Below are 23,414 nucleotides of genomic sequence, written 5' to 3' on the forward strand. Positions count from 1 at the left end.
CATGATGGGGGCCTTGGAAGATTCGAGGGGGAGGGAGTGCCAATTCAGCACAGGGCCCAAACTTACCATGCCGCCTTGATCCTTGTCGGTTTTCGATGTTATCTCCTGTTGTCCACGTTTTTCCGAAACCGGCTTGACCACCTCCGGCTTCTGCGGCGACGGGCAATGCTCCGAACTCATCCGCAGCCCCCGACTATACTCTCCCCCGTCCTCCACCCCGACTTCACCTCACTGTGTGAAAGCAACAAGCACTCGCTATTCAACTTGGTTTGATTTATAACTAAGTGCAATCAATTGGCACAATAAAAAGGAAATAGGATAGCCAATCGTCTAGTATCTTATTTTTCAATTACAAACCAAATCGTTCTCATGGCCGCACGACGAAGCAGACACCTTTCGAAGCTCTGCCAGGCGACGCTGACATATAGTAAATCGCTCTCCGCCACAGTCCCATCATACAACGCGACCTGGGGTGTATTCCTTAGTCGGATTCTGTTACAAAACGTTTTGCAACGGAAACCGTTTACTCCAAAGGTAAAACGTTTTGTATCGAAAACAAGACTTTCTATTGAACAATTCCAGGTAGGCCCCTCCCTGTTTCGTTCCGTTTGCTCTGTTTGCTTCCGTTTGGTTCCTCTAGTAAACGATAACAAACCAAACGTTTTTCAACGGAATCCGACTAATGAACACCCTTATTACTGCCTCCATCCCTGATAACAGTGCTACATTTCCCGGCACGGCATAGCAACGAGAGCGGCACTCTTTCCGCATAGCGACAGCGTGAGCAGAAACAAATATATGGGATGTTTTCTTTATATATACGGTCTATGGATGTTTCAAAGCAGCAGTCAATTTGGCTAGGGAAAAAAACAAGAACATTCTTCCAGACAGTCTGTTTACAAACTTCAATTATCATATGTGGCTGTGCTCTATAACATTTCATTTAATATTTTCCTTGAAATAATCTCTGATCTGGCATAAGTGACAGTGACAAGTGGAACACTGCTTTCAGTGATTTCTTCAAGGAAGGGAAATAACAATGATGTGTATAAACACATTATACACATTATTGGGAAAGAATGATTCATGTATTAAACAGGGACGAATTTTTCGGAACAACAAAGTCAGGAAGAACAGCGCCCGCTAGCGGTCTCTCGAGGCTAGGCAAAGGCTTGGTACAAACAGCAGGAGCGACATAAACTAAATCAATCTGTGGTGTGCATATGGTTTTATGACAACAATACTACACTGCTGTCTAGATGTTGAACAGGTATCATATTCTCTGTGATGTTCTTCAGACATCTGAAGACAAAAGGTGTTGGGAATCATCTTTATACAAAAAGCAGTATAGTATCAGAGCACAACCTATGGGAGAATGGAATGTTTTGCCCATTCATTTCTTGAAAGTTTGGTGCCTACTTAGTTTCCTCTCATGCATTTTCCAACAAGTGATGAATACATTTTGGACCATGCAAGTAAAAAAAAGTATGCTTTTGCTCTTCTAGTTTCCATTCCCATTATCCTGCACTGATGATAGACAACTTTTTATTTTCTTTAAAGAAAAATAGTAATTTATGCAATATGCAATTGTGGATGTTGTATACACAACTGGCAACAGCTAGCAACAATTAGAAAGTTACTTTTGGGAATTTACTGTCAAAATAAAAGCTCGAACAAACCCCTCTCTTGAGTTGCTCTGTCCCTGTCTTGAGCCCAGGGGATGTGTCTCAGAGTAGGAGTGCTGATCTAGTATCAGGTTCCCCTGTCCATGTCATTTTATTCATTGTGGTCTAAAATCATTAAAATATTCAAAATAAAAGCTTTTAGATTGTGGTCTAAAAGTTAGAATTAGAATAAATCTAATTTGAGTCAATCAGATCTTTTATTTTGAAGTTGATAACGGAAGTGATCGGATGCGTCCTCACTGCTGCTACGTTCACACCCATTTTATTGATCAGGTTTCTCGAATGGTTTGCATTCTCTTCTACAGATTATAATTAGTAAGAGACTGAAGGTAAGCTCTTGCAGGTTTAAACGATGAGTGGTTAAGTATTTAGTTACTTACTCACATCTTTCTCTTTGTGTGTCTGGAGATGATGGGTCGCGTTAGCTAGCCGTAATTGAAAAAGGAGAAGAACCTCTAACATTCCCACTGTTGATCCAGTAAGTTCAGTTAAAAGCATTTTTTATGTGGAAACATTGCTTTCCAATACAAATATAGTACTCTACTTCTGTGGTAATGCCTTCGGATAATGTCTTAACCCAAAAATGAATTATTGAATTTTATGGACTCTAAATCCGCAGGCACAAATCAAACCCATGTGTGGTTTTTGAATATGTGTTCATAAACATTGTTGTTGCCTGTATTGTTTTGTGTTCATCTACTATGTTTTGCCTCCAGATTGCAGTATGCCATGAACTGTACAACACTATCAGAGATTATAAGGATGACCAGGGAAGGATGTTATGTGAGCTGTTCATAAGAGCACCGAAGAGACGGTACAGAGGATGGTTAACATAGAACATAAGCCTCATTAAATTCACTTATCTATTGTGTTTTCCTTGAAGGAATCAACCGGATTACTACCACATTGTGACACATCCCATTGACATGATGAAGATCCAGCAGAAGCTGAAGGAGTACGATGATGTGGACCAGATAACGGCCGACTTTCAGCTCTTATTCAACAATGCAAAGGCATACTACAAGGTAATGTATCCCTCCCTGTAATAACAAACACATTCACTTACTGGACTCTTTAGGGGAGACAAATAATGTTTACAAAGCATTGTTTTGTAAGAAGGAGTTTTCATAATAAATGCCCTGTCTAGGGCCTAAAACCTGGAATTAACCAAATGAAAGGGAATGTGTTGCATGTCTGTAGCCAGACTCTCTAGAGTACAGAGCAACCTATAAACTGTGGGACCTCTACCTGCGCACCAAGAATGAGTTTGTCCAGCGGGGTGATTACGATGATGAGGAAGGGGACGATGCACAAGATAATCCTGGAGGGTTCAATGAGGATGAGGTAACACCAGCACTTCCAATGTAGCACAAAAATTATTTATTACATGAAAAAATGACTGCCCTGTCACACATGCAGCACGTTTTTTATTAATATTTTACCTTTATTTAACTAGGCAAGTCAGTTCAGAACAAATTCTTATTGACAATGACGGCCTACACCGGCCAAACCCGGACAACGCTGGGCCAATTGTGCGCCGCCCTATGGGACTCCCAATCACGGCCGGTTGTGATACAGCCTGGGGTCTGTAGTGACGCCTCAAGCACTGAGATGCAGTGCCTTAGACCGCTGCGCCACTCGGCAGCATCTCCCACTCCCATATCTCTGGGAGTAAGGACGTCAGCGTGGCACAGCAGCTGAAACCTGGTTCCATCTGAGTGAAAGCTCCTTGGCCACAACACCAGACTCCAGACAATTGAAGCTGTAATGGAGGAAAGCAGACATAAATAGACAAGACATTTAAAACTTGCATACCAGCAATAACCTTAATTGTCCCCCAAGTTCAAGCAATAAGCTCATAAAGTACAAAGACAAAATATTGTATAAAATTGTCTTTGAATGACAGAATGCACCCAGTTGCCTGAAGGAGGTCCTTGAAGAGCTGTTGGATGCGATGGTGAAGTTTTCAGGGAGTCTAGTCAGTTATCTGTTCCAGAAACTGCCATCTAAAGTGGTAAGAGAACCATTCGCTCCAATCCTATGGTATGACATTGGTTGACGCTCAATGTTAAATCTCCCTACCATCCTATCTAAGCCAGTATCTATTATTCCTCTGAAGAGTATGAATTAGGCTGTTTGAGAAGGTTTGAATCCTAAGCAACCTGCATACACATTGTTTGTTTGAAGTACAATAGACTAGTGTTGTCACGATACCAACATTTGACTAACGATACGATACCAAAAATGTAGTGGCCTAGTGTCCTGTTCGCCCCATCCCACCGACGCTTGTTCCCGTTTTCTAAATGTTATGCGCATGTGCTACATAAAAAAAAAACTGGTTTACATTAGGCCTATGTGAATCCTACCTTTTTAAAGCACATCTAATGAGTAGCAGACCCTTTCCCTTTCTTCCTGTGCCAATCAAATTAGCCTAGACCTACTATCAAGTTACCAGGTTGTTAGCTAGCTAGGTAACATGACTGAACGATGTTTTTTTGTTATCAAACCAATAATTGGGGACCGGGATTAGTTTAAAACGGCCTGCGACATGGTTTGTGAAATTATGTCAAATGTGTGCGAAATCGGGTAGAAAAAAAAAAAGGTTGCTCTTGTAATATAAGTCATATTTGTTTAACCATTTGAGCTAGAGACAAGCTGTTTTCTTTGCTGTAAAGCTGCAAGCATTTTCTTTGCTGTAAAGCTGCAAGCATGACTGTCGCGAAGCTGTTTCCCCTCTCTGGCACTGATGCGTGACAGCGAATTTGCAAAGCCTACTCAGACTGCCCTGTGGTCTTATACCAGGGAATAAATTATACAATGTATCAACTTTGCTCTGCTCCAATGTACAAAATGTAACCGAAGACTGCTCAGGGTCTGCATCCCCGCTCGCCATCACGGCTAAATTATAATAGAAAAACTGATGGAGGAATAGATGCGGAAGGAGAGAAGCAGGTGAGTGATGGCTGGAAGGGGATGCGGTTGGCGGATTACAGCTGCCACCCGTGATATGCGCATGAAAGTGAAGTGGACATTCTTGGACTGGCACATACAAGAGATTAGTTGCTGTTGCTTAATTTTTTTTACTGACTTGATACAATTTTTTATAAGAGGTGCCAGCTGGTTCTTTAAATCGGTAGGGCCAAAACATTTGGTAGTATCATATGAAACGGTACTACGGTATTCTAAAATGTGGGTATCATAAGTATCATGATGTTTTGGTACGGTGATATCACCGTGGTACCGGTATACCGTGCAACACTACAATAGACCAACAAAGCTACTGTAGTAGGTCAAAGCAGGTACAAAAACAATTAAAGAAATGCATACAAAAATAACCCAAACCCATTCCCCCTCTCAGTCCACATCCACCTGCCCACATCCTCCCTCCCCATTCCCCCTCTCAGTCCACATCCACCTGCCCACATCCTCCCTCCCCATCTGGAGACCATGTTTCCCACCCCGCCTAACCACCTCCCCGAAGAAAGCGTGCCTCCCACCTCTTCCCATTCAACCCAGCAACTGAGGTTGCTTATCAGTCCCCCTCCCAAGTTCCCCCAATCCCCCCGCCCTCCCCCCACAGCAACCAGAGACACCATATTCTGTTCCAGTTAAAGGGTTGTTCAGATTCAATTCGATCTGGGGACCATACTTTTTTAATGGCTAGCTCAGAATATGAGCCAAAAGTTGTTTATATATTATGGCGATCAGTCCTTTCGGGAGCCCAGATAATTTATTTATAAATCCCATCATTGGATGGTTCGGTAGTTGGGTGTCCCAAGGGACTCCATGTTGTAAATATAGAAAAAATGAGTTGCCTGGTAATGTGTATGTATCTTTCAAATCTTGGAATGTTCTCGAACAATTACCGTCCATGATATTGGTAAGGGTACGGATTCCACATTTGGACCATTGGGGGGGGGATGCAAAAGTCCGCCCTCCAGATCGCAAGGCATTATTATGAAATATTGGAGTATGGGCATGCCATTTTGATTCCCAGTTACATAGTTTTTAAATTTTGTGCTAAATAGAAATTATGTGTAGAAACAGTTTTGATTGTTGATTTCTTTCCCCTCAGCAATACCCAGACTATTATGCCATAGTAAAGGACCTAATAGATCTGAAAATCATTACCCAGAAGATACAGGTATGCTACCCAACCATCTGACTGAATGTACTGTAGATGGTTAAAGTAACACTACAGTGTGCATACAATAAATCACTGGTCAATTTTTTTCTTAGATGAGCCTCTACAGAAGTGTCAGCCCCATGGCAAAAGACATAGAATGCCAAAACGTACAATGAGCCTGGGTCACAGGTTTTTAAGGTATGCTGTACTACAGAATTCTGACTTAATTCTGAATGGATGTCAGTTTTGTTTGTTATAACTCTTTCTTTCTTATTTATTTAAGGATGCCAACACCATCAAAAATATTTTTCCACAGAGAAAGACAGAAATTGAGCATGCTGAGCCAATCAAATCCAGCATTCGCATCAAGTAAGCGATACCATAGACAGAACAGAAAGTAGACATTTACATTACATTTTAGTCATTTAGCAGACGCTCTTATCCAGAGCGACTTACAGGAGCAATTAGGGTTAAGTGCCTTGCTCAAGGACTTAACCCTAATTTAAGTCCTTGACTTAACCCTAGACTTTATGAGCAAACAACATGCAACATTTACAAGGATTTTCCATGAGTTAAACATCTCTGTGTGTGTGTGTCAGGAACAGAAGGTCTGCCCAGGGAGACTGGCTCTCAGCTATTACCATGGCTCTTCAGTATGAGAGTGATGACGAATGCATTCTGGCTGGTACGTCTCATTGGTCTGTTAGCTGTTTTGGCTCTGCATTATCAACCCTATAAAAAAGAAGGAACATAAGGGACATTGCAGTACTAAGTATACTAATATATGAGGGTTTGTCAGAAGACTTCAGACTTCATCTGTCTGATTCAATTGTCTCTCATTGCCCAGGGTCTGTCCACTATGACGAGGGGGAGTCGGAGGCAGAGAGCATCCAACACAGCATGGACATGAGTACCCCAATCTTCCAGATGTACGAGGCTCTGCAGGGTGGAAGGAACAGCCAGGGACAGCTCATCTCCGAGCCTTTCCTCCAGCTGCCAGGAAGGACTACCCAGACTACTACCAGCAGATCAGCCAGCCCATCTCCCTGCACCAGATTAGGTAGGCCAACCAGTGGAAGGACAGTATCTGCTCAATAAATGGCAGATTGAGAAGTTGTTCTACATAAAAGGGTTATTTGAAACAAATTCATGCAAGTGTGATTTATGTCATCTGGGCTCCAAGATGGTCCATTTAATAGCCTATGTCAAGTTTTATTCAGGCCTCATAATTATCCTAAATCAGCTGCTGTATGTTTTGTGTGGCATAACATGGCATGAGCTGTACAGTGTGTTTCTATCCCATCCCTTCCCAATGAGAGCCCTTAATTCCCCACACACAGGAACAAGATGAAGAACAACGAGTATGAGTGTTGAGCAGCTAGACGCAGACCTCACTCTGATGTTTGAGAACGCCAAGCGCTACAATGTGCCTCACTCCTCCATTTATAAGTGTGTGCTGAAACTCCAGCACATTCAGCAGGTCAGTGTGTGTATGAGCTGCCAATGCTGGAACTGAAGTTCAAGCTCTGCTATAGTTGTGTATCAGTATCTGTATGACTGTAAAGTATCCTATGCTAATTATTAGGTGTAACGTTACTGGAGTATTTAACTTACAATGAGATGATACTGCTGCTTAGGTAATCTGGTCTCTCTGGTGTTAAACATTGATTAGGTCTACTCAGTTGCAATCAATTGTTTTGTGGATAGTTGCTTGTTCTACTTATAAATAGACAGAATATTAAATATTGGAGCTGCCAAACCATGATGGCTTTTATGTTTGGGAGAAATGTTGGAGAGAGATAATGAGATGGGGAGAGTAAGAGGTGCTAGTTTGTATTCATGAACGTGTGGGAGGAAGAGAAGCTAGTTGTAATTGGTGTGTGTGTGTGTGTCTTGTCCTAGCTGAAGAAAAGGAGCCATTGAGGAGGGAGGGGGACAGCATGGATGGGGACAGCATGCTCTCTTCTATCATCAAGATGTGGATCATGCCGCTGAGCTCCGTTAAGTTTGTCCCTTGGGACGTACCGTTGCCTGTAGTCCATTTTGCATCCATGTTCGCCCCTAAGCAAGAAGAAGAGAAGCCTGCAGAGATACAAGAAGAGGGCAAAGCCGCGGACACTATTGTGGATAAGGTGAGTGGTTGGAAAATAATGTGCAATAAGAATTAGATTCAATTGGATTTAACAAAGACATCCTGACTGCGTATGTATGTGTAGGGGAGGGAGGATGTAACCCTGGACATGACCAATGGAGAGCCAGGCTGCCAGTACTATGAGCAGCTCTACTACAACGACACCTGGCTAAAAGTGGGAGACTGCGTCTATATTCGCTCACATGGACTAGTGCGCCACCGAGTGGGCAGGTATGGTAAATACAACTGTACAGACACATTTCCCAGAATAGGATATTGCTTGAAATATAATTATTATTTATGTTGTGTATTTAAAATAAAGTGAGTTTTATTTTTGTCTAAGTGTTCCTTAGCAACTTGGAGGAGTCTTGCCCCATGACCTGTATCATAGGTACTCTCTCTGCCCCTACAGTGTCCCCTTTTGACAGACAGTATTATAATGTTGATGCTATGCTATGTTATTTTCAAATGTTGATAAGAGGAACATCCAAGTTTAAGTGCATGAGTTGATTGTATTTCACCGAACATGTGCCATGCTTATATATCTCTCTCTGTTCACTTGTTCCACAGGGAAGTGTGCAGTGTCCTCCTTCAAGGAGTACCTTATGTGCCGGCCCACTGAAGTGCCTGAGGAGGACATTCTGCTGTGTGAGAGTCGCTACATCAAGAGTGACAAACAGATGAAGAAGTTCAAGGGCCTGAAGCGCTTCTCCATCTCTGGGAAGGCGGGTGGAGGACGAGATCTATTACTTCAGGTGAGTGGTTTGACCTTTACATGCCTCAAGATACTGTGGCATACTCAGCAAAAGTAAGAAAACATTCCACAACGCAATAAAGCAGAATTGAGTGACCCTGAATGGGTGAGTTATGAGTCAGTCACAAACACGCAGGTGTAACTGCACCCAGTCTACTCCACATGTGTCCCGTACAGGAAGCTGATCGTGCCCCAGAAGGAGCCGTCCCCTCTGCTGGACGGGAAGATTGCGGTGCTGGAGGCCAAGTTTGCTGACATGACAGACGAGGAGTTGGAGGACCTGGGGGAGGATGATGGGGAGCTGGGAGACACCTCCATACCCCAGCTCCAGAGCCCCATGGCAGGCAGCGACATGGACATGCCTTACACCCCTCCACAGGTCAGAGCACCAACATACACTGGGAAAATGTGTGGTGATGTTGTGAAGGTAAGGATCGTCCACCCTAGTTTAGATGTGTCAAATGAATCGCATGCATCCTGATTGAAAGAAAATGATTAGCATGTTCAGGGTGAGATTCATGAAAAAGCCCTCTTAGCCATCCAGTTGGGGGTGTGTATAGCAATGACAGTATAGAGATCACATGACATACTCTCCCTTACTTGACTGCAGTCCACTCCCAAGTCCATGAAGGTGATGTCCAAGAATGAGGGCTCCAAGAGGAAGATCAACATGAGTGGCTACATCCTGTTCAGCAGTGAGATGCGTGCGGTCATCAAGGCCCAGCACCCAGACTTCTCCTTCGGGGAGCTCAGCCGTCTGGTTGGCACCGAGTGGAGGAACCTGGAGTCTCCCAAGAAAGCTGAGTATGAGGGTAAGAGATCTTACAAATGTACTTAGAAGGGACTTTTTCAGGTTTCTAAAAATGACTGGTCGTTTTTTCAATCCCCCTTGCAGTAGTGTCTCTGCCAATTCCCTTGCAAAAAGTTTTATTAGTATGTGTGTTTGCAGAGTGAGCAGCCAAAGTGGCCGAGCAGCAGGAGCGGGAGAGGGTGGCCCAGCAGCTGGCTTTCCCTAGAGCAGGTAGCCCAGTAGGAGTGCTGATGGGGGTGGTGCCTCCCCCAACCCCCATAGGGATGCTTTATCCCAGCATGATGCCTGTGTCAGGTAACCCCTCACTGTCGGGGATGCACCCCCCGTCTTGCACCCCCAACCCCACTTGGAGTTGCAATAAAAGCTGAACTGCTAGAATGATGAGCCCTTTTTAATTTTCTCATCACTCCACCCTTGGCTACTATTTTATTGTAGTACTGTGCTATCCCCTCTTTTCAATTATACACTACTTCAACTTTTTATTAAAAAGTTGACCAGTTTCACTGCATCTTTCTAGCATCAGTCTTTTTCAAGTAGTGCTTGTGATTTGTGAATTAATTGCATGTGTATGAATGTCTGATTATGGAATATCAAATATCTTAACTCTAGATTGATGTTTAGTCATTTAGCTAGTGCATGACCTCTGCCAGCTAGTTGTAGTTGCATGTACCACTGATGCATGTATCTGTTGTGTTGCTATACCCTCCTCCTCCTCCCCAAAGGCATGATGGGTACATATATGCCACACAATAATGCTGCAGGGCCCAGTTGATGGCATGTTTAGTATGACTGGCATGCCACCACATTACATGAGGTTGCCTTTCTTGCCCCATCATCGCCTGATGACAGGTATCTCCGGGTTCCTTGGCATGCCATACCCGGGTAAGAGCACTTTCACAGCCACCCTCCCCGCCACACCCCTGTAGTTGCTTCCTGTCTGCAACTCTAACTCACTGGAGGGGCTACCTGTAACATAGGCTGTTGTCCAGTAGTGACTAACCAGTCAACAGCTGATACTCAGTAGCTGAGGGATTCATCAACAGGGTCATGCATTGCTAATTGATATTGGAAATACAATGTTTCTGGAAACATAGTTCTCTGAAGTACCTGAACCTTCAATGTAGATTGTTGCTGAGAGGGTTTAATGGCCCAAATTGGTCTTTCTCTAAATTAAAAGAGCAGTAGTAAAGTCAGTATTCGACAACACAATCCAAGATAGCTAGCTGCTTACAGCTGGAGAAGCATCCAGCTACAGATTGTGCGCGCTGACGCTGCGTGGTCTGTGAACCTCAAAGCTCATGCATCTCAGATGGTATTTTTGGGTCTCAAATGGTATGTGGCGCACAACCTGCAGACGTTTTTGGTCTTGTATATCGCATGAGTCAATAGCTTTGTTCCAGGGCGTCAGAGTGCTACGCACATAAACTATATATACAAAAGTATGTGGACACCACTTCAAATTAGTGGATTTGGCTATTTCAGCCACACCTGTTGCTGACAGGTGTATAAAATCGAGCACACAGCCATGAAATCTCCATATACCAACATTGGCAGTAGAATGGCCTCACTGAAGAGCTCAGTGACTTCCAATGTGGCACCGTCATAAGATGCCACCTTTTCAACAAGTCAGTTCATCAAATTTCTGCCCTGCTAGAGCTGCCCCGGTCAACTGTAAGTGCTGTTATCGTGAAGTGGAAATGTGTAGGAGCAACAACGGCTCAGCCGCGAAGTGGTAGGCCACACAAGCTCACAGAACGGGACCGGCGAGTGCTGAAGCGCGTAGCGGGTAAAAATCATCTGTCCTCGGTTGCAACACTCACTACCGAGTTCCAAATTGCCTCTGGAAGCAACGTCAGCATAAGAACTGTTCGACGGGAGCTTCATGAAATGGGTTTCCATGGCCGAGCAGCTGCACACAAGCCTAAAATCACCATGCGCAATGCCAAGCGTCGGCTGGAGTGGTGTAAAGCTCGCCACCATTGGACTCTGGAGCAGTGGAAACGCGTTCTCTGGAGTGATGAATCACACTTCACGATCTGGCAGTCCGACGGACAAATCTGGGTTTGGCGGATGCCAGGAGAACGCTACCTGCCTGAATGCATAGTGCCAACTGTAAAGTTTGGTGGAGGAGGAATAATGGTCTGGGGTTGTTTTTATTGTTTAGGCCCCTTAGTTCCAGTGAAGGGAGAGCTTAATATTACAGCATACAGTGGCATTCTAGACGATTCTGTGCTTCCAAATTTGTGTTAAAAGTTTGGGGAAGGCCGTTCCTGTTTCAGCATTACAGTGCCCCCGTGCACAAAGTGAGGTCCATACAGAAATGGTTTGTCGAGATCAGTGTGGAAGAACTTGACTGGCCTGCATAGAGCCCTGACCTTAACCCCATCGAACACCTTTGGGATGAATTGGAACGCCGACTGTGAACCAGGCCTAATCTCCCAACATCAGTGCCCGACCTCACTAATGCTCTTGTGGCTGAATGGAAACAAGTCCCTGCAGCAATGTTCCAACATCTAGTGGAAAGCCTTCCCAGAAGAGTGGAGTCTGTTATAGCAGCAAAGGGGAAACCAACTCCATATTAATGCCCATGATTTTGGAATGAGATGTTCGACGAGCAGGTGCCCACATACTTTTGGTCATGTAGTGTACCATTTGGCGCACTAGCTCTGGTCCACTGTGTTATGTTAACCACTGTTGCTTGTGCAGCTAGCTAGTACACACTAGCTAGGATAGTATCTATCTTATAATTTTAAATGTAATTTATGTTTGCGCCTTTGCGGTAACACACAATCTTCTCTGGCACCATTCAACATCCTGTCTTAGCTCGTATCTCACAGTGTCTGTGACGTGAGAAGGTGTCTGCTGCAGCCAGACCCTATTGGACAGCTGTGGCATGGAGCACTCTGTTACTGTTTATGTTAATGCCTTCACTACAGGTGTCAACACTGGTGCTCCTGGAGCCTACGGAACCCAGGTAATCTACACTTCTATACAATGTATTTTAGAAAAGCACAGACTGTAAATGCTTGTTATTTTATTACTCACATCTGTATTTGAGAATGAGTAGAGGCCCTTGACGCTTTTTTAAAATGATTGGTCCTGGGCAGCAGGCCCCGCGGCCCTACCCAGGACAGGGCCAGCCTGCCTTCCAGCAGCCCTCAACACCCATATTTGTAGCCCCGCCACCCAAGCCCAGGTGCCTGCTCCACTCCGATGCATACCTGAAGTACATTGAGGGACATAATGCAGAGTCCTCCACCATCAACAAGTGGGATCAAACTCTCTCAGGTGAGCTCTCATCACTGAAAGAAAGTGATTTACACCACATCTACAAATCACTTATACGATATTTCAGTGATTGGTGTATCAGTAAATGACCTTGAATAACAGAAAAAACATACAGACAGTAGTATAATTTGTCTTCACCTGCAAAGTGTATCATGAATGTACAGTATGTACTATTTCCCAAGAACCTTGTGTATGTACTATGTATGTGTTGTGTATGTGGGCGTGTTTAAGCAGCTCGAAAGAAAGATGTGCGGCAGACCAAAGAGCAGGAGAGCCGGCTGCCGTCCCATTGGCTGAAGAGCAAGGGCGCCCATTCCACAATGGCAGTGGCGTCTGCGAGACCTGATGCTGCGCGACACACTGAACATCCGCCAGACATACAACCTGTAGGATATCTGAGCCACTGCTCCATACACTGTCAGACAGGAAAGGGTTTTTTAGGCTCATTAGAAAATGTGTAAATGTTGTCATGTTAAAGTGGGCATTCGTTTGTAGAATGGTTAAATTAGCTTGCTTACTCTGTTCAAGCTGTTTTGTGTTTGCATTTTAATTGTTCTAACAAGTGCATTATTGTATTGAATGTTTCTCTGTGATGGATAAACGTTTTCATAAAAAATGCAGAGAAGGGACTTGTTCTTGACTGCTAATTTAGTATCTGTGTGCTGCAATATGGGACATTCTAGTGGGCAGTGGGAACCCATGCCCTGACTCCAAGGCACAAGACAAGAAAAGAGAAGAGGAACCAACAAACTTTGTTTCTTCTTTAAGTTGTTCTATTAGACTGGTTTAGCCAATTCTGATATTTTTTCACTTCTTTGAACCAATCAGATCAGCGCTGAAAAAGATCTGATGTGACTGGCCAAAAGACCAATTAGTGAGAAAAATATCAGAATTCAGCTGGTAGTGAGAAAAAGATCAGAATTCAGCTGCCTGTCTAAACGCAGCCTTGGTCTTCCATGACATGACTATGAAGTCAAAACCATAATGTATCTTGGGTAAATTGAGTGACTGACCTACAAATGATAATGAGTTGGCTAGTTATTTATGATGGAAGGTGATTTGTAGATCAGTCAGTAGGCATTCGCCTGCAATGTCGAACAAGCCCAATGACTCGGTGAACACACTTGATCAATCAATAACATGGCCAATGCCATCCACTTCTTTTCAAGTGCGCAGGGGCGTGTCTAGCGTGGTTTTCCAAACTTCTTTTGCGCACGCCCAGTACACAGACGGCGCAGTGGTTTGAGATTTTTGAAAGCCAGCTAGTCAGGCAGCAGCGAATCACAGCACACACGCCGGTTGAGACAACAAAAGGCAAGAGAAGGTATGCGAACTCTTTGTAATCTCATCGCTCTATCAAATTATACATATTAATGTACATTGTTGGCTGGTTTGTAGAAAGATGGAAAACTGCGGTGGCCATTTCTAATCTGCCCATCGTGGATAATTTAGCTACTAGCTAAGAAGTTAAGTAGCTAACTAGCATTAGCAAGCGAGCTAAATGGCTAGCTAGTTTCTTGCAGAACATTCACAGATAGTACTCACCCCTTATTCATTGTATTTCACAGATAGTACTCACCCCTCATTCATTGTACTATCTGTGAAATACAATGAATGAGGGGTGACTATTCACAGGAATGTCCCTGTATTGATGTGTAATATTATTATTATTGTTGCAATAAAAAAAAAAGAGGGCAGAGTTATAAAAAAATATTTGGAACAGTGCCACACTGCGTTGCGAGTACACTGTACAGAATAGGTTTATAAAAATGTTTTTTGACAGGAAAGGCTGTCTGGCCTAATTAGCTAATTCGCCCAAATTTAACACACAAATGAGATACTAACGCGCAAGAAGATGTTCTAAGTTAGCCTGAATGACAGCCATGCCATGGCTAGTACTGCTGGCCTACCAGACAGCCATGGCTACCTTAGCCTGCTACTAGTTAGCTAGTTTGGTAGCTAGTTACTTAGCTAACTTGCGCAGTCATTCAGTTACACTACTCAGTAGCTACGTTTATGTCATTGAAACTAGTGTTGGATAGTTTTAGATGTATGCAACCTATCCTACAGTTGTTCTAAACTAGTGAAAGTTAAGTATTTTGAATGAGCATCATCACCATGCCAGAGTACCATGCTAACATTGCTAGCTAGTGGCTAACTGCAGCCCCAAGTCCCGCCCCAGATTTACTGTGATTAGGTAAAGTGTCTGACCTCTGGAAAATAACGAATTCCATTGGAGCACAAAGAGGATGCAAGTCTAGCTCGCTTGACCTACTCATAAATTGATTGGCTGAATATAACTATCTTTGCCTCAGTTGTCTTCATCGTGCTGTGAAATATTAGTGGGTAGGTGTGAAGTTACTGCGCATAATTAGAAAGTGGGTAGCTTTCTAATTATTCATAATGCCCAGTCATTTATAATGACCAGTCATTATGAATGACAATCAGCAGCTGTATCATTTTCTAAATATAACTTTTCCTCATCTGCTTGTAGCTAAGACAATCATTCACACCTGCACTGTTGGAGCTCAGAGGTTAAGTATTCCACTGTACACTGCAACTACATCTGCGACCCTGTGCATGTGTCTAAATAAAAGTTGTATCTAGTCATTTACGTCATTTAGCAGATGCTCTTATCCAGAGCGACTTACAAATTGGTGCATTTAACTTATGATAGCCAGTGGGGGAGGTGGGGTAGAAGGATTACTTTTATACTATTCTAGGTATTCCTTAAAGAGGTAGGTTAGTAATCAGCTAGTTGAGACCACAACTACTATGTCTAATGTAATTATTATGACTATCTTTCTAGGGCACCATGGAGCTGAATGATGGAAACCTTCAGACCCTCACAGAATTTATGCGCAAAACTCTGGACCCGGATCCATCCGTCAGACGTCCAGGTATGGGAGCTCAGAGTAGAATGCATCTTCATTTAAAACACTCATGCACTGATCAGTCATAGTATAAATGTACATACTTTGGGCATTATGTACAATTTCCCAGTGCTTGACTGGAATGTTCTTATTTCCCTAATTTATTCCAGCTGAAAAGTTTCTTGAGTCAGTTGAAGGGAACCATAACTACCCAATATTGCTGCTTACATTGTTGGAGAAATCCCAAGACAACGTGATCCGTGTGTGTGCAGCTGTCACCTTCAAAAACTACATCAAGAGGAACTGGCGCATAGTAAGTTAGTGGTTGCCTGAATATTTAAACAAATCAAAGTGTTATGAGTTGTGCAAGTATTGTTGGCCCAACGTTGGCATGACACGTCTTACTTTGTATCCTAATGTTGCTTTCAGATTGAAGATGAACCAAACAAAATCTCAGATCCCGACCGAACCACTATCAAGGCCAACATTGTAAATTTGATGTTGAGCAGCCCTGAACAGATTCAGAAACAGGTATGTCTGCACAAGAGGCAATACCTGTTACCTGCTCGTCTACTGTACATCAGTCAGTGAGCTGGTGCTGGTTTGAAGTACTTTCATAGGAGGTTCTTGGAATCCATCTACATGAGTTCACAATCCTTTAGGATAATCCCTGTACACAATAAAAAAGGGCGATTTGTAGAGATGGATTAGTTTTACTGTAGTGTTTACTGTTCTTCTACAGTTGAGTGATGCCATCAGCATCATCGGCAGAGAGGACTTCCCTATGAAGTGGCCGGACCTCTTGACAGAGATGGTGACCCGCTTCCAGAGCGGAGACTTCCACATCATCAACGGAGTGCTCCGAACCGCACACTCACTTTTCAAGAGGTAAACCACCATGGGCATAACACTTGGTCCTCTAATGATAGGTGTCATAGTGAATTATGTCTTTGTGGTTAGTTTTTAAAGATGTTCACACTGATCATCTGTTTACCCAGGTATCGACATGAGTTTAAGTCGAACGAGCTGTGGCTGGAGATTAAACTGGTGTTGGACACGTTTGCGAATCCGCTGACTGAACTCTTCAAGGTTATTGTTTACAGAGTTAATCAACTCTAACAATTTAAATGTATTTCAAGTAAAAACAACATAGTTCTTGAAATTGGTGCTGCCCATCGCTTGCTTTTAGTTTGTAGGACCTGCTATTCATGTCTATTGTTTCTGTCAGGCCACCATTGAGCTGTGTCAGACCCATGCGATGGACATCAACGCTTTGAAGATCCTCTTCTCGTCCCTTACTCTGATTTCAAAGCTCTTCTACAGTCTCAACTTCCAGGTGCGCCCCCCACCTACCTATGATCTGCTTCATGCCCACAAGGACATGCTGCATTTTAATGTGCTGCTTTTTCACTGGAGTAGAAAGTAATCTTATTCTTCCATCTTTCTCTGCTTTCACAGGACCTTCCTGAGTTTTTTGAGGACAACATGGAGACCTGGATGTCTAATTTCCATAACTTGTTGACCTTGGATAACAAGCTACTACAAACAGATGTGGGTGGACTTGGTGATTTTATAAGCACTTTCACTGTAAGATGGTCAAGTTGTTAATGCATCAGTTGATTCAACCTTTGATAATCTTGTATTTTCCACCCAACAGGATGAAGAGGAGGCAGGTCTTCTGGAGCTGCTAAAATCTCAGATCTGTGACAACGCTGCTCTTTACGCCCAGAAGTACGATGAAGAGTTCCAGCCTTACCTGCCTCGGTTTGTCACCGCTATCTGGAACCTGCTGGTCTCCACTGGCCAGGAGGTCAAGTATGACCTGGTGAGACTGCTGATGATAAATTAATGTACCTTATCAATAGATCATGTGGACCGCCTGCTAACACCTTTGCTCCTTTTTGGTTTGTGACATAGCTTGTGAGCAATGCTATTCAGTTTCTGGCATCTGTGTGTGAAAGGCCCCACTACAAGCATCTGTTTGAGGACCAGAACACACTCACCAGCATCTGTGAGAAGGTCATTGTGCCCAACATGGAGTTCAGAAGTGAGTCGAGACTGAAATGGTATCTTGGGGATGAATGGGTACATGACCATATTGTTTCTGCTCTGCCATTGTACTTTAACGGCAGCGATCTGCAAAATGGTCTCTGATACCGATGCATAGATTTCTCTGGTTCCAGGTGCTGATGAGGAGGCCTTTGAAGATAACTCTGAAGAATACATCCGAAGAGATCTTGAAGGATCAGGTAATAACCTAACCATTTTAAACTCATCAATGAGACAAATTGAGCTGGAGGATTGTTTAAGCATACGGTTGTTGACCCCTCTGTTCTGTGTCCTCCCTGCAGACATAGACACTCGGCGCAGGGCTGCCTGTGACTTGGTGAGAGGCCTGTGTAAGTTCTTTGAGGGCCCGGTCACAGCCATCTTCTCTGGCTATGTGAACTCCATGCTTGGGGAGTATGCCAAGAACCCAGGCGTAAACTGGAAGCACAAAGACGCTGCCATCTACCTGGTCACATCTCTGGCCTCTAAAGCCCAGACAGCAAAGGTATGGTGATAATTCCTTTCGTATTTGGGTGTGTGTAACATTGCTGGATTATAAAAATTATTGCAGTAGACATTGAGCAACTGACATTGAGTCATGTAAAATGTGTGTCTTTTTAAGCATGGTATCACGCAAGCTAACGAGTTGGTGAACCTCACAGAATTCTTTGTGAACCACATTCTCACAGACCTCAAATCCCAAAATGGTAAATACAAAGTTTAACTGATAAACAAATGATTAATGAATTCATGATCACAGCTGTGGATTGCTTTATATCTGTACTTTTATCAAACATGTTTACTCTGTTCTATTCTAGTCAATGAGTTTCCAGTGTTGAAGGCTGATGCCATCAAATACGTCATGATCTTCAGGAGTCAGGTTTGATTTTGTTTTTAGGGTTTTTCTTTGAAAATTCACTGTCATGAGTTCAGCCCATTTACTAAGGGTTGAAGTCAACACTTAGAGGGGCCTGTGAATAACCAGTCCTCCTTTGTCCCCTCTTGCCTTCCAGCTGCCCAAAGAGCAGCTGCTGCAGGCTGTCCCTCTGCTGGTGGCCCACCTGCAGGCAGAGAGCACAGTGGAGCACACCTACGCTGCCCATGCCCTGGAGAGACTCTTTACCATGAGGGGCCCCAACAACTCCACACTGTGAGTAGTAACCCAGCTACATAAAGATAATCAACTATAGACTTAATCTTATCCAACACCACACAATTTGTTTCAGTATCACTCCTACAGAGATGGCTCCCTTCACGGAACAGCTGCTCAACAACCTGTTCAAAGCCCTGGCTCTGCCTGGCTCCTCAGAGAACGAATATATCATGAAAGGTACGGGAGTTTGAGGGTTAACTACTCTGCTAATAACTTATATGGCTTTAATGATTAACTATCCTTTTGCGGATAGTATAACTACCCTAGGATAACTATCCTTTTGTGGAGACATGAGGTTGCGGAGGACCTCGTCACTTTCTTAAGGTTTTGTGGCCAATGTTTTTTTTAGAGTGTACTGATCCTTGTTTCCTACCCTGACATCTCCTTCATTCTCTTCCAGCCATCATGCGCAGTTTTTCCCTCCTGCAGGAGGCCATTGTTCCTTACATCCCCACACTGATTGGCCAGCTCACTCACAAGCTCCTTCTGGTCAGCAAGGTAGGTCACACCCTCATCCCTTGTCTGTGCTGCGGTGGATACATACACACATGAGCTGACTTGCATTGTGGCCAAGTGGCAGCTGTATTTACCTGTATCATTATTTATTTCAGAACCCCAGCAAGCCTCACTTTAACCACTACCTGTTTGAGTCCCTGTGCCTGTCTATCCGGATCACCTGCAAGGCCAACCCAACCACTGTGGGCAGCTTCGAGGAGGCCCTTTTCCCAGTCTTCACTGAGATCCTACAGAATGACGTACAGGGTATGTGGCTTTATCCTAGAAAGCAGCAGGTTACAGCAGTCCTTGTTAAGCATAATATGCCCATCTTACTAGAACAGGCCTAGGAAAGTGAGTGGAAGGTGAATGTCCTTGATTTTGATTTATTAGGATCCCAGTTAGCCGATGCCAATGGCGACAGCTAGTCTTACTGGGGTCCGACACATAACGAAAAATACATTACAGACAAAATACTTTAAAATGTACATACATTTCAAAACATTGACATGTAGTGTGTGTGTGCATCTATCAGTTACATATGTATGTCAGTACATACACACAAGTAGGTCACATGGGGGAGAGGTGTTGTGCCTTGAGGTGTTGCTATATTTGTTTTTTGAAACCAGGTATGGTAACTAGGTCTTTCTTTGCAGCACTTGACCATATGACTGGACAATAATCAAGATAAGATAAAACTAGAGCCTGCAGGACTTGCATTGTGTTGTTAAAAAAGCAGAGCATATCTTTATTACGTACAGACCTCTCCCCATCTTTACAAACATTGAATCTATATGTTTTGACCATGACAGTTTACAATCTAAGGTAACACCAAGTAATTTATTCTCCTCAACTTGTTCAACAGCCACACAATTCATTACCACATTCAGCTGAGGTCTACAACTTAGGGAATGATTTGTACCAAATACAATGTTCTTAGTTTTAGAGATGTTCAGGACCATTTTATTACTGGCCACCTATTTGAAAAGACTGCAACTATTTAAGGGTTTCAGTGACTTCATTAGTTGTGGTTGCTGATGCGTATATGGTTGAATCATCAGAATACATGGACACGCATGCCTTCTTTAATGCCAGAGGCAGGTCATTGGTAAAAATAGAAATGAGTAGAGGGCCTAGAGAGCTGCCCTGCGGTACACCACACTTGACATGTTTGACATTAGAGAAGCTTCCATTAAAGAAAACCCTTTGAGTTCTATTAGATAGATAGCTCTGAATCCACGATATGGCAGCGGTTGAAAAGCCATACCGCATATGTTTTCTCAACCGGTTATGGTCAATAATATCAAAGGCTTCACTGAAATCTAACATTACAGCTACCACAATCTTATCAATTTCCTTCAACCAATCATCAGTAATTTGTCAGTGCAGTACATGTTGAGTGCCCTTCTCTATAAGCATGCTAAAAGTCTGTTGCTATATCTCTGTAAACAAATGAACATTGGATTTGGTCAAACACCATCTTTTCCAACAGTTTGCTAAGAGCTGGCAGCAAGTTGATAGATCTGCTGTTAGAACCAGTAAAGGCCGCTTTACCTCCAGGCCTGAGGACAAAGACTTTCCTCTAGGCTCAGATTAAAGATATGACCGATAGGTGTGGCTATAGGTAAGAGTGGCCATCCTCAGGTGTTTTTCATCTAAGCTGTCAATGCCAGGAGGTTTGTCATTATTGATCGATAACAATAATTTTTCCACCTCTCCCACACTAACTTTACAAAATTCAAATGCTTTTCTTTCATTATTAGTTTTTTTATGCATAAGTATGATGGCTCACTGTTCGTTGTTGGCATTTCCTGCCTAAGTTTGCCCACTTTCCCAATGAAGTAACCATTAAAATAATTGGCAACATCAAATGGTTTTGTGATGAATAAGCCATCTGATTTGAGTTGAATTTCTGCCTATAATTTCATTTAAAGTACTCAAGTTTTTTTCCCATCATTCTTTATATCATTGATCGTGGCTTCATAATACAGTTTTTTTGTTTTTTTTTGTTCAGTTTAGTCACATCATTTCTCAATTTGCAGTAAGCCAGCCAGTCAGATGTGCAGCCAGACTTATTATCCACTCCTTTTGCCCAATCTCTTTCAACCATACAGTTTTTCAATTCCTCATCAATCCATGGAGTAGTCAGTTTCTTAACAGGTGCATGTTTATCAATAATTGGAAGAAGCAATTTCATAAATTCATCACGTGCAGCATCTGGATGCTCCTTATTAATCACATCAGACCAACAAATATTTTTAACATCCAAGAGTCACAGCAAAATCTTTTGTATGATCTATTATAGTGTGTAAGAGATGAGAGGCTTGGCTCTCTCATCCCTTCCAGGCCTTTGGGAGGGCGTGTGGACAATGAACCAGTCATAGCAGATGTAAACAATGTCCCCACATGCTCTGGCAGCTTTCATGGCTGGGATAAGTTATTTCCTTTTCTGGCACACAGCTTGAGGATAGTCCTCATTGAGGAAGATTATACTGTACGTTCCTCAAGTTCTTGGCTCTTTCCAGAACAGCTACCTTGTTCCTGTCACCTGGCCGGTGGTGGGTTTTCCAGTCCTGTGGGCACACTCCACCTCAATCTTCCTGTGGTCCATCTTCACTTTCTCCGAGATCATTTCCCTCACTTTTTCGTCAGACTCCGTCCAGGTCTCGTCGAGATTCTGCAATTCCGTCCACAGCAATGTTCCGCCTTAATTGTCCCTCGAGAATCTGATTTCTCCATCATTGTTATCATGGATTCACATACAGAACTGATGTCCTCTCAATGAGTTTCATCTTGCTGTTCTTTTGTTTAAACTAATCAAACTGACCCTGGGAGAACTGCAAACTGTTCTTCAGGTCCTGGACCTCTCTGGTCAGGTCCGTTCTTTTATTAGTTGACTCCACCAGTATTTGGACAAAACACTTGAAGCTATTTTCTTGTAACAACTGCTTGTAGAACTATTTTTGTTCGTTAAAAAAAAATCATTCACTTGTGATAGACAACACTGTCCTCAACGATACTCCCGCCGGCTTTGGTCTTTGTCATGGTAGCAACGTAGGTTATGCTGTTACTCCTCGCAGTTCCAGACAGGGCAGGTCGCAGGGAAGCTTGAAAACAGCGGGGAACTAGACAGCCACAAGCCTGGGACAATCTGCGGTCCCAGCCACGGGCTGCGTTCAAGCCCTCAAGATAACCCTGCTAGCTTGACAGGCAGCTAGGCTAGCTACTACGCCAAACGGGTCCCAGCAACTGATGCCAAACGTGTTTCGGGATCCAAACTCAAAAGGTAGCTAACCAAACTTTTTCAATAGACTTTCAAAACTTTCCAAAACAACAAACCGAGCTCTCCCTCGTTCAACAGGAAGTGGGGTGCTTCCAGGTTGAAACAAGGTTAAAACAAGCATTACAACATCACCTCTTCTGAAGGGGTTGTGGAGCCATCCTCTGAATTGCATGTATGCAAGCTTGTTGACGAGCTCAAATGTTGGCAAACTACACATTGCCCTTCTTACATCAACTTTCCCCCTTCCTGTTGTTGCAGAGTTTGTGCCCTACGTGTTCCAAGTGATGTCTCTGCTGCTGGAGATCCACACCAGCTCCATCCCCAACTCCTACATGGCCCTGTTCCCCCACCTGCTGCAGCCCGTGCTGTGGGAACGCACTGGCAACATCCCTCCTCTGGTGCGCCTGCTTCAGGCCTACCTGGAGAAGGGGGCTGCCACCATAGCCAGCTCTGCCGCTGACAAAATAGTGAGTAACATCTGGGGGCATGTTGGTGGTAAGGGGACTTTTACTGTAATAAGAGGACTCTTACTTTACATAATATTCTGTAACCTACCCATTTTAGTTTAACTGAGGCATGCAATTGGTTAGTTGTGATAATCTGACGTTAAACTGCTCTCCCTGTTCAGCCTGGTCTGCTAGGAGTCTTCCAGAAGCTCATTGCCTCCAAGGCCAATGACCACCAAGGTTTCTACCTGATGAACAGCATCATAGAGCACATGCCCACGTGAGTCAACCACCTCCACCTGTCTATCTGATAACTGTAT

The 23,414-nt window shown here is 43.5% G+C and overlaps 2 protein-coding genes and 1 pseudogene across 4 annotated transcripts in view; 2 read left to right on the forward strand and 1 right to left on the reverse strand.

Moving 5' to 3' along the window:
- Nucleotides 1-442, reverse strand: part of LOC121577572 (la-related protein 4-like) — a 39,026-nt gene extending 38,584 nt beyond the window's left edge. Inside the window, exons 1-2 of one of the 2 annotated variants that reach the window (XM_041891294.1) lie at nucleotides 358-442; nucleotides 67-231 (exon numbers count right to left, since the gene is read on the reverse strand). In XM_041891294.1, the coding sequence (XP_041747228.1) occupies nucleotides 67-180 (114 nt within the window). In that variant the 5' untranslated portion in view covers nucleotides 181-231; nucleotides 358-442. Of the gene's footprint in view, nucleotides 1-66 lie in introns of both variants that reach the window. The other variant, XM_041891295.1, reaches the window with a different exon arrangement.
- Nucleotides 443-2,124: 1,682 nt separating this feature from the next.
- LOC121578761 lies at nucleotides 2,125-13,337 on the forward strand (annotated as a pseudogene).
- A 684-nt stretch (nucleotides 13,338-14,021) lies between these two features.
- Nucleotides 14,022-23,414, forward strand: part of LOC121577573 (exportin-2) — a 30,671-nt gene continuing 21,278 nt past the window's right edge. Inside the window, exons 1-21 of one of the 2 annotated variants that reach the window (XM_045223843.1) lie at nucleotides 14,036-14,119; nucleotides 15,290-15,330; nucleotides 15,605-15,695; nucleotides 15,839-15,981; nucleotides 16,098-16,199; nucleotides 16,411-16,556; nucleotides 16,667-16,757; nucleotides 16,897-17,004; nucleotides 17,127-17,219; nucleotides 17,326-17,493; nucleotides 17,586-17,715; nucleotides 17,852-17,917; nucleotides 18,020-18,222; nucleotides 18,340-18,424; nucleotides 18,536-18,597; nucleotides 18,731-18,867; nucleotides 18,944-19,047; nucleotides 19,271-19,368; nucleotides 19,482-19,632; nucleotides 22,907-23,115; nucleotides 23,277-23,374. In XM_045223843.1, coding sequence (XP_045079778.1) covers nucleotides 15,611-15,695; nucleotides 15,839-15,981; nucleotides 16,098-16,199; nucleotides 16,411-16,556; nucleotides 16,667-16,757; nucleotides 16,897-17,004; nucleotides 17,127-17,219; nucleotides 17,326-17,493; nucleotides 17,586-17,715; nucleotides 17,852-17,917; nucleotides 18,020-18,222; nucleotides 18,340-18,424; nucleotides 18,536-18,597; nucleotides 18,731-18,867; nucleotides 18,944-19,047; nucleotides 19,271-19,368; nucleotides 19,482-19,632; nucleotides 22,907-23,115; nucleotides 23,277-23,374 — 2,279 coding nt within the window. In that variant the 5' untranslated portion in view covers nucleotides 14,036-14,119; nucleotides 15,290-15,330; nucleotides 15,605-15,610. Of the gene's footprint in view, nucleotides 14,120-15,289; nucleotides 15,331-15,604; nucleotides 15,696-15,838; nucleotides 15,982-16,097; nucleotides 16,200-16,410; nucleotides 16,557-16,666; nucleotides 16,758-16,896; nucleotides 17,005-17,126; nucleotides 17,220-17,325; nucleotides 17,494-17,585; nucleotides 17,716-17,851; nucleotides 17,918-18,019; nucleotides 18,223-18,339; nucleotides 18,425-18,535; nucleotides 18,598-18,730; nucleotides 18,868-18,943; nucleotides 19,048-19,270; nucleotides 19,369-19,481; nucleotides 19,633-22,906; nucleotides 23,116-23,276; nucleotides 23,375-23,414 lie in introns of both variants that reach the window. The other variant, XM_041891298.2, reaches the window with a different exon arrangement.

The sequence above is a fragment of the Coregonus clupeaformis genome, chromosome 12 (assembly GCF_020615455.1).
Source record: "Coregonus clupeaformis isolate EN_2021a chromosome 12, ASM2061545v1, whole genome shotgun sequence".
Lineage (NCBI taxonomy): Eukaryota > Metazoa > Chordata > Actinopteri > Salmoniformes > Salmonidae > Coregonus > Coregonus clupeaformis.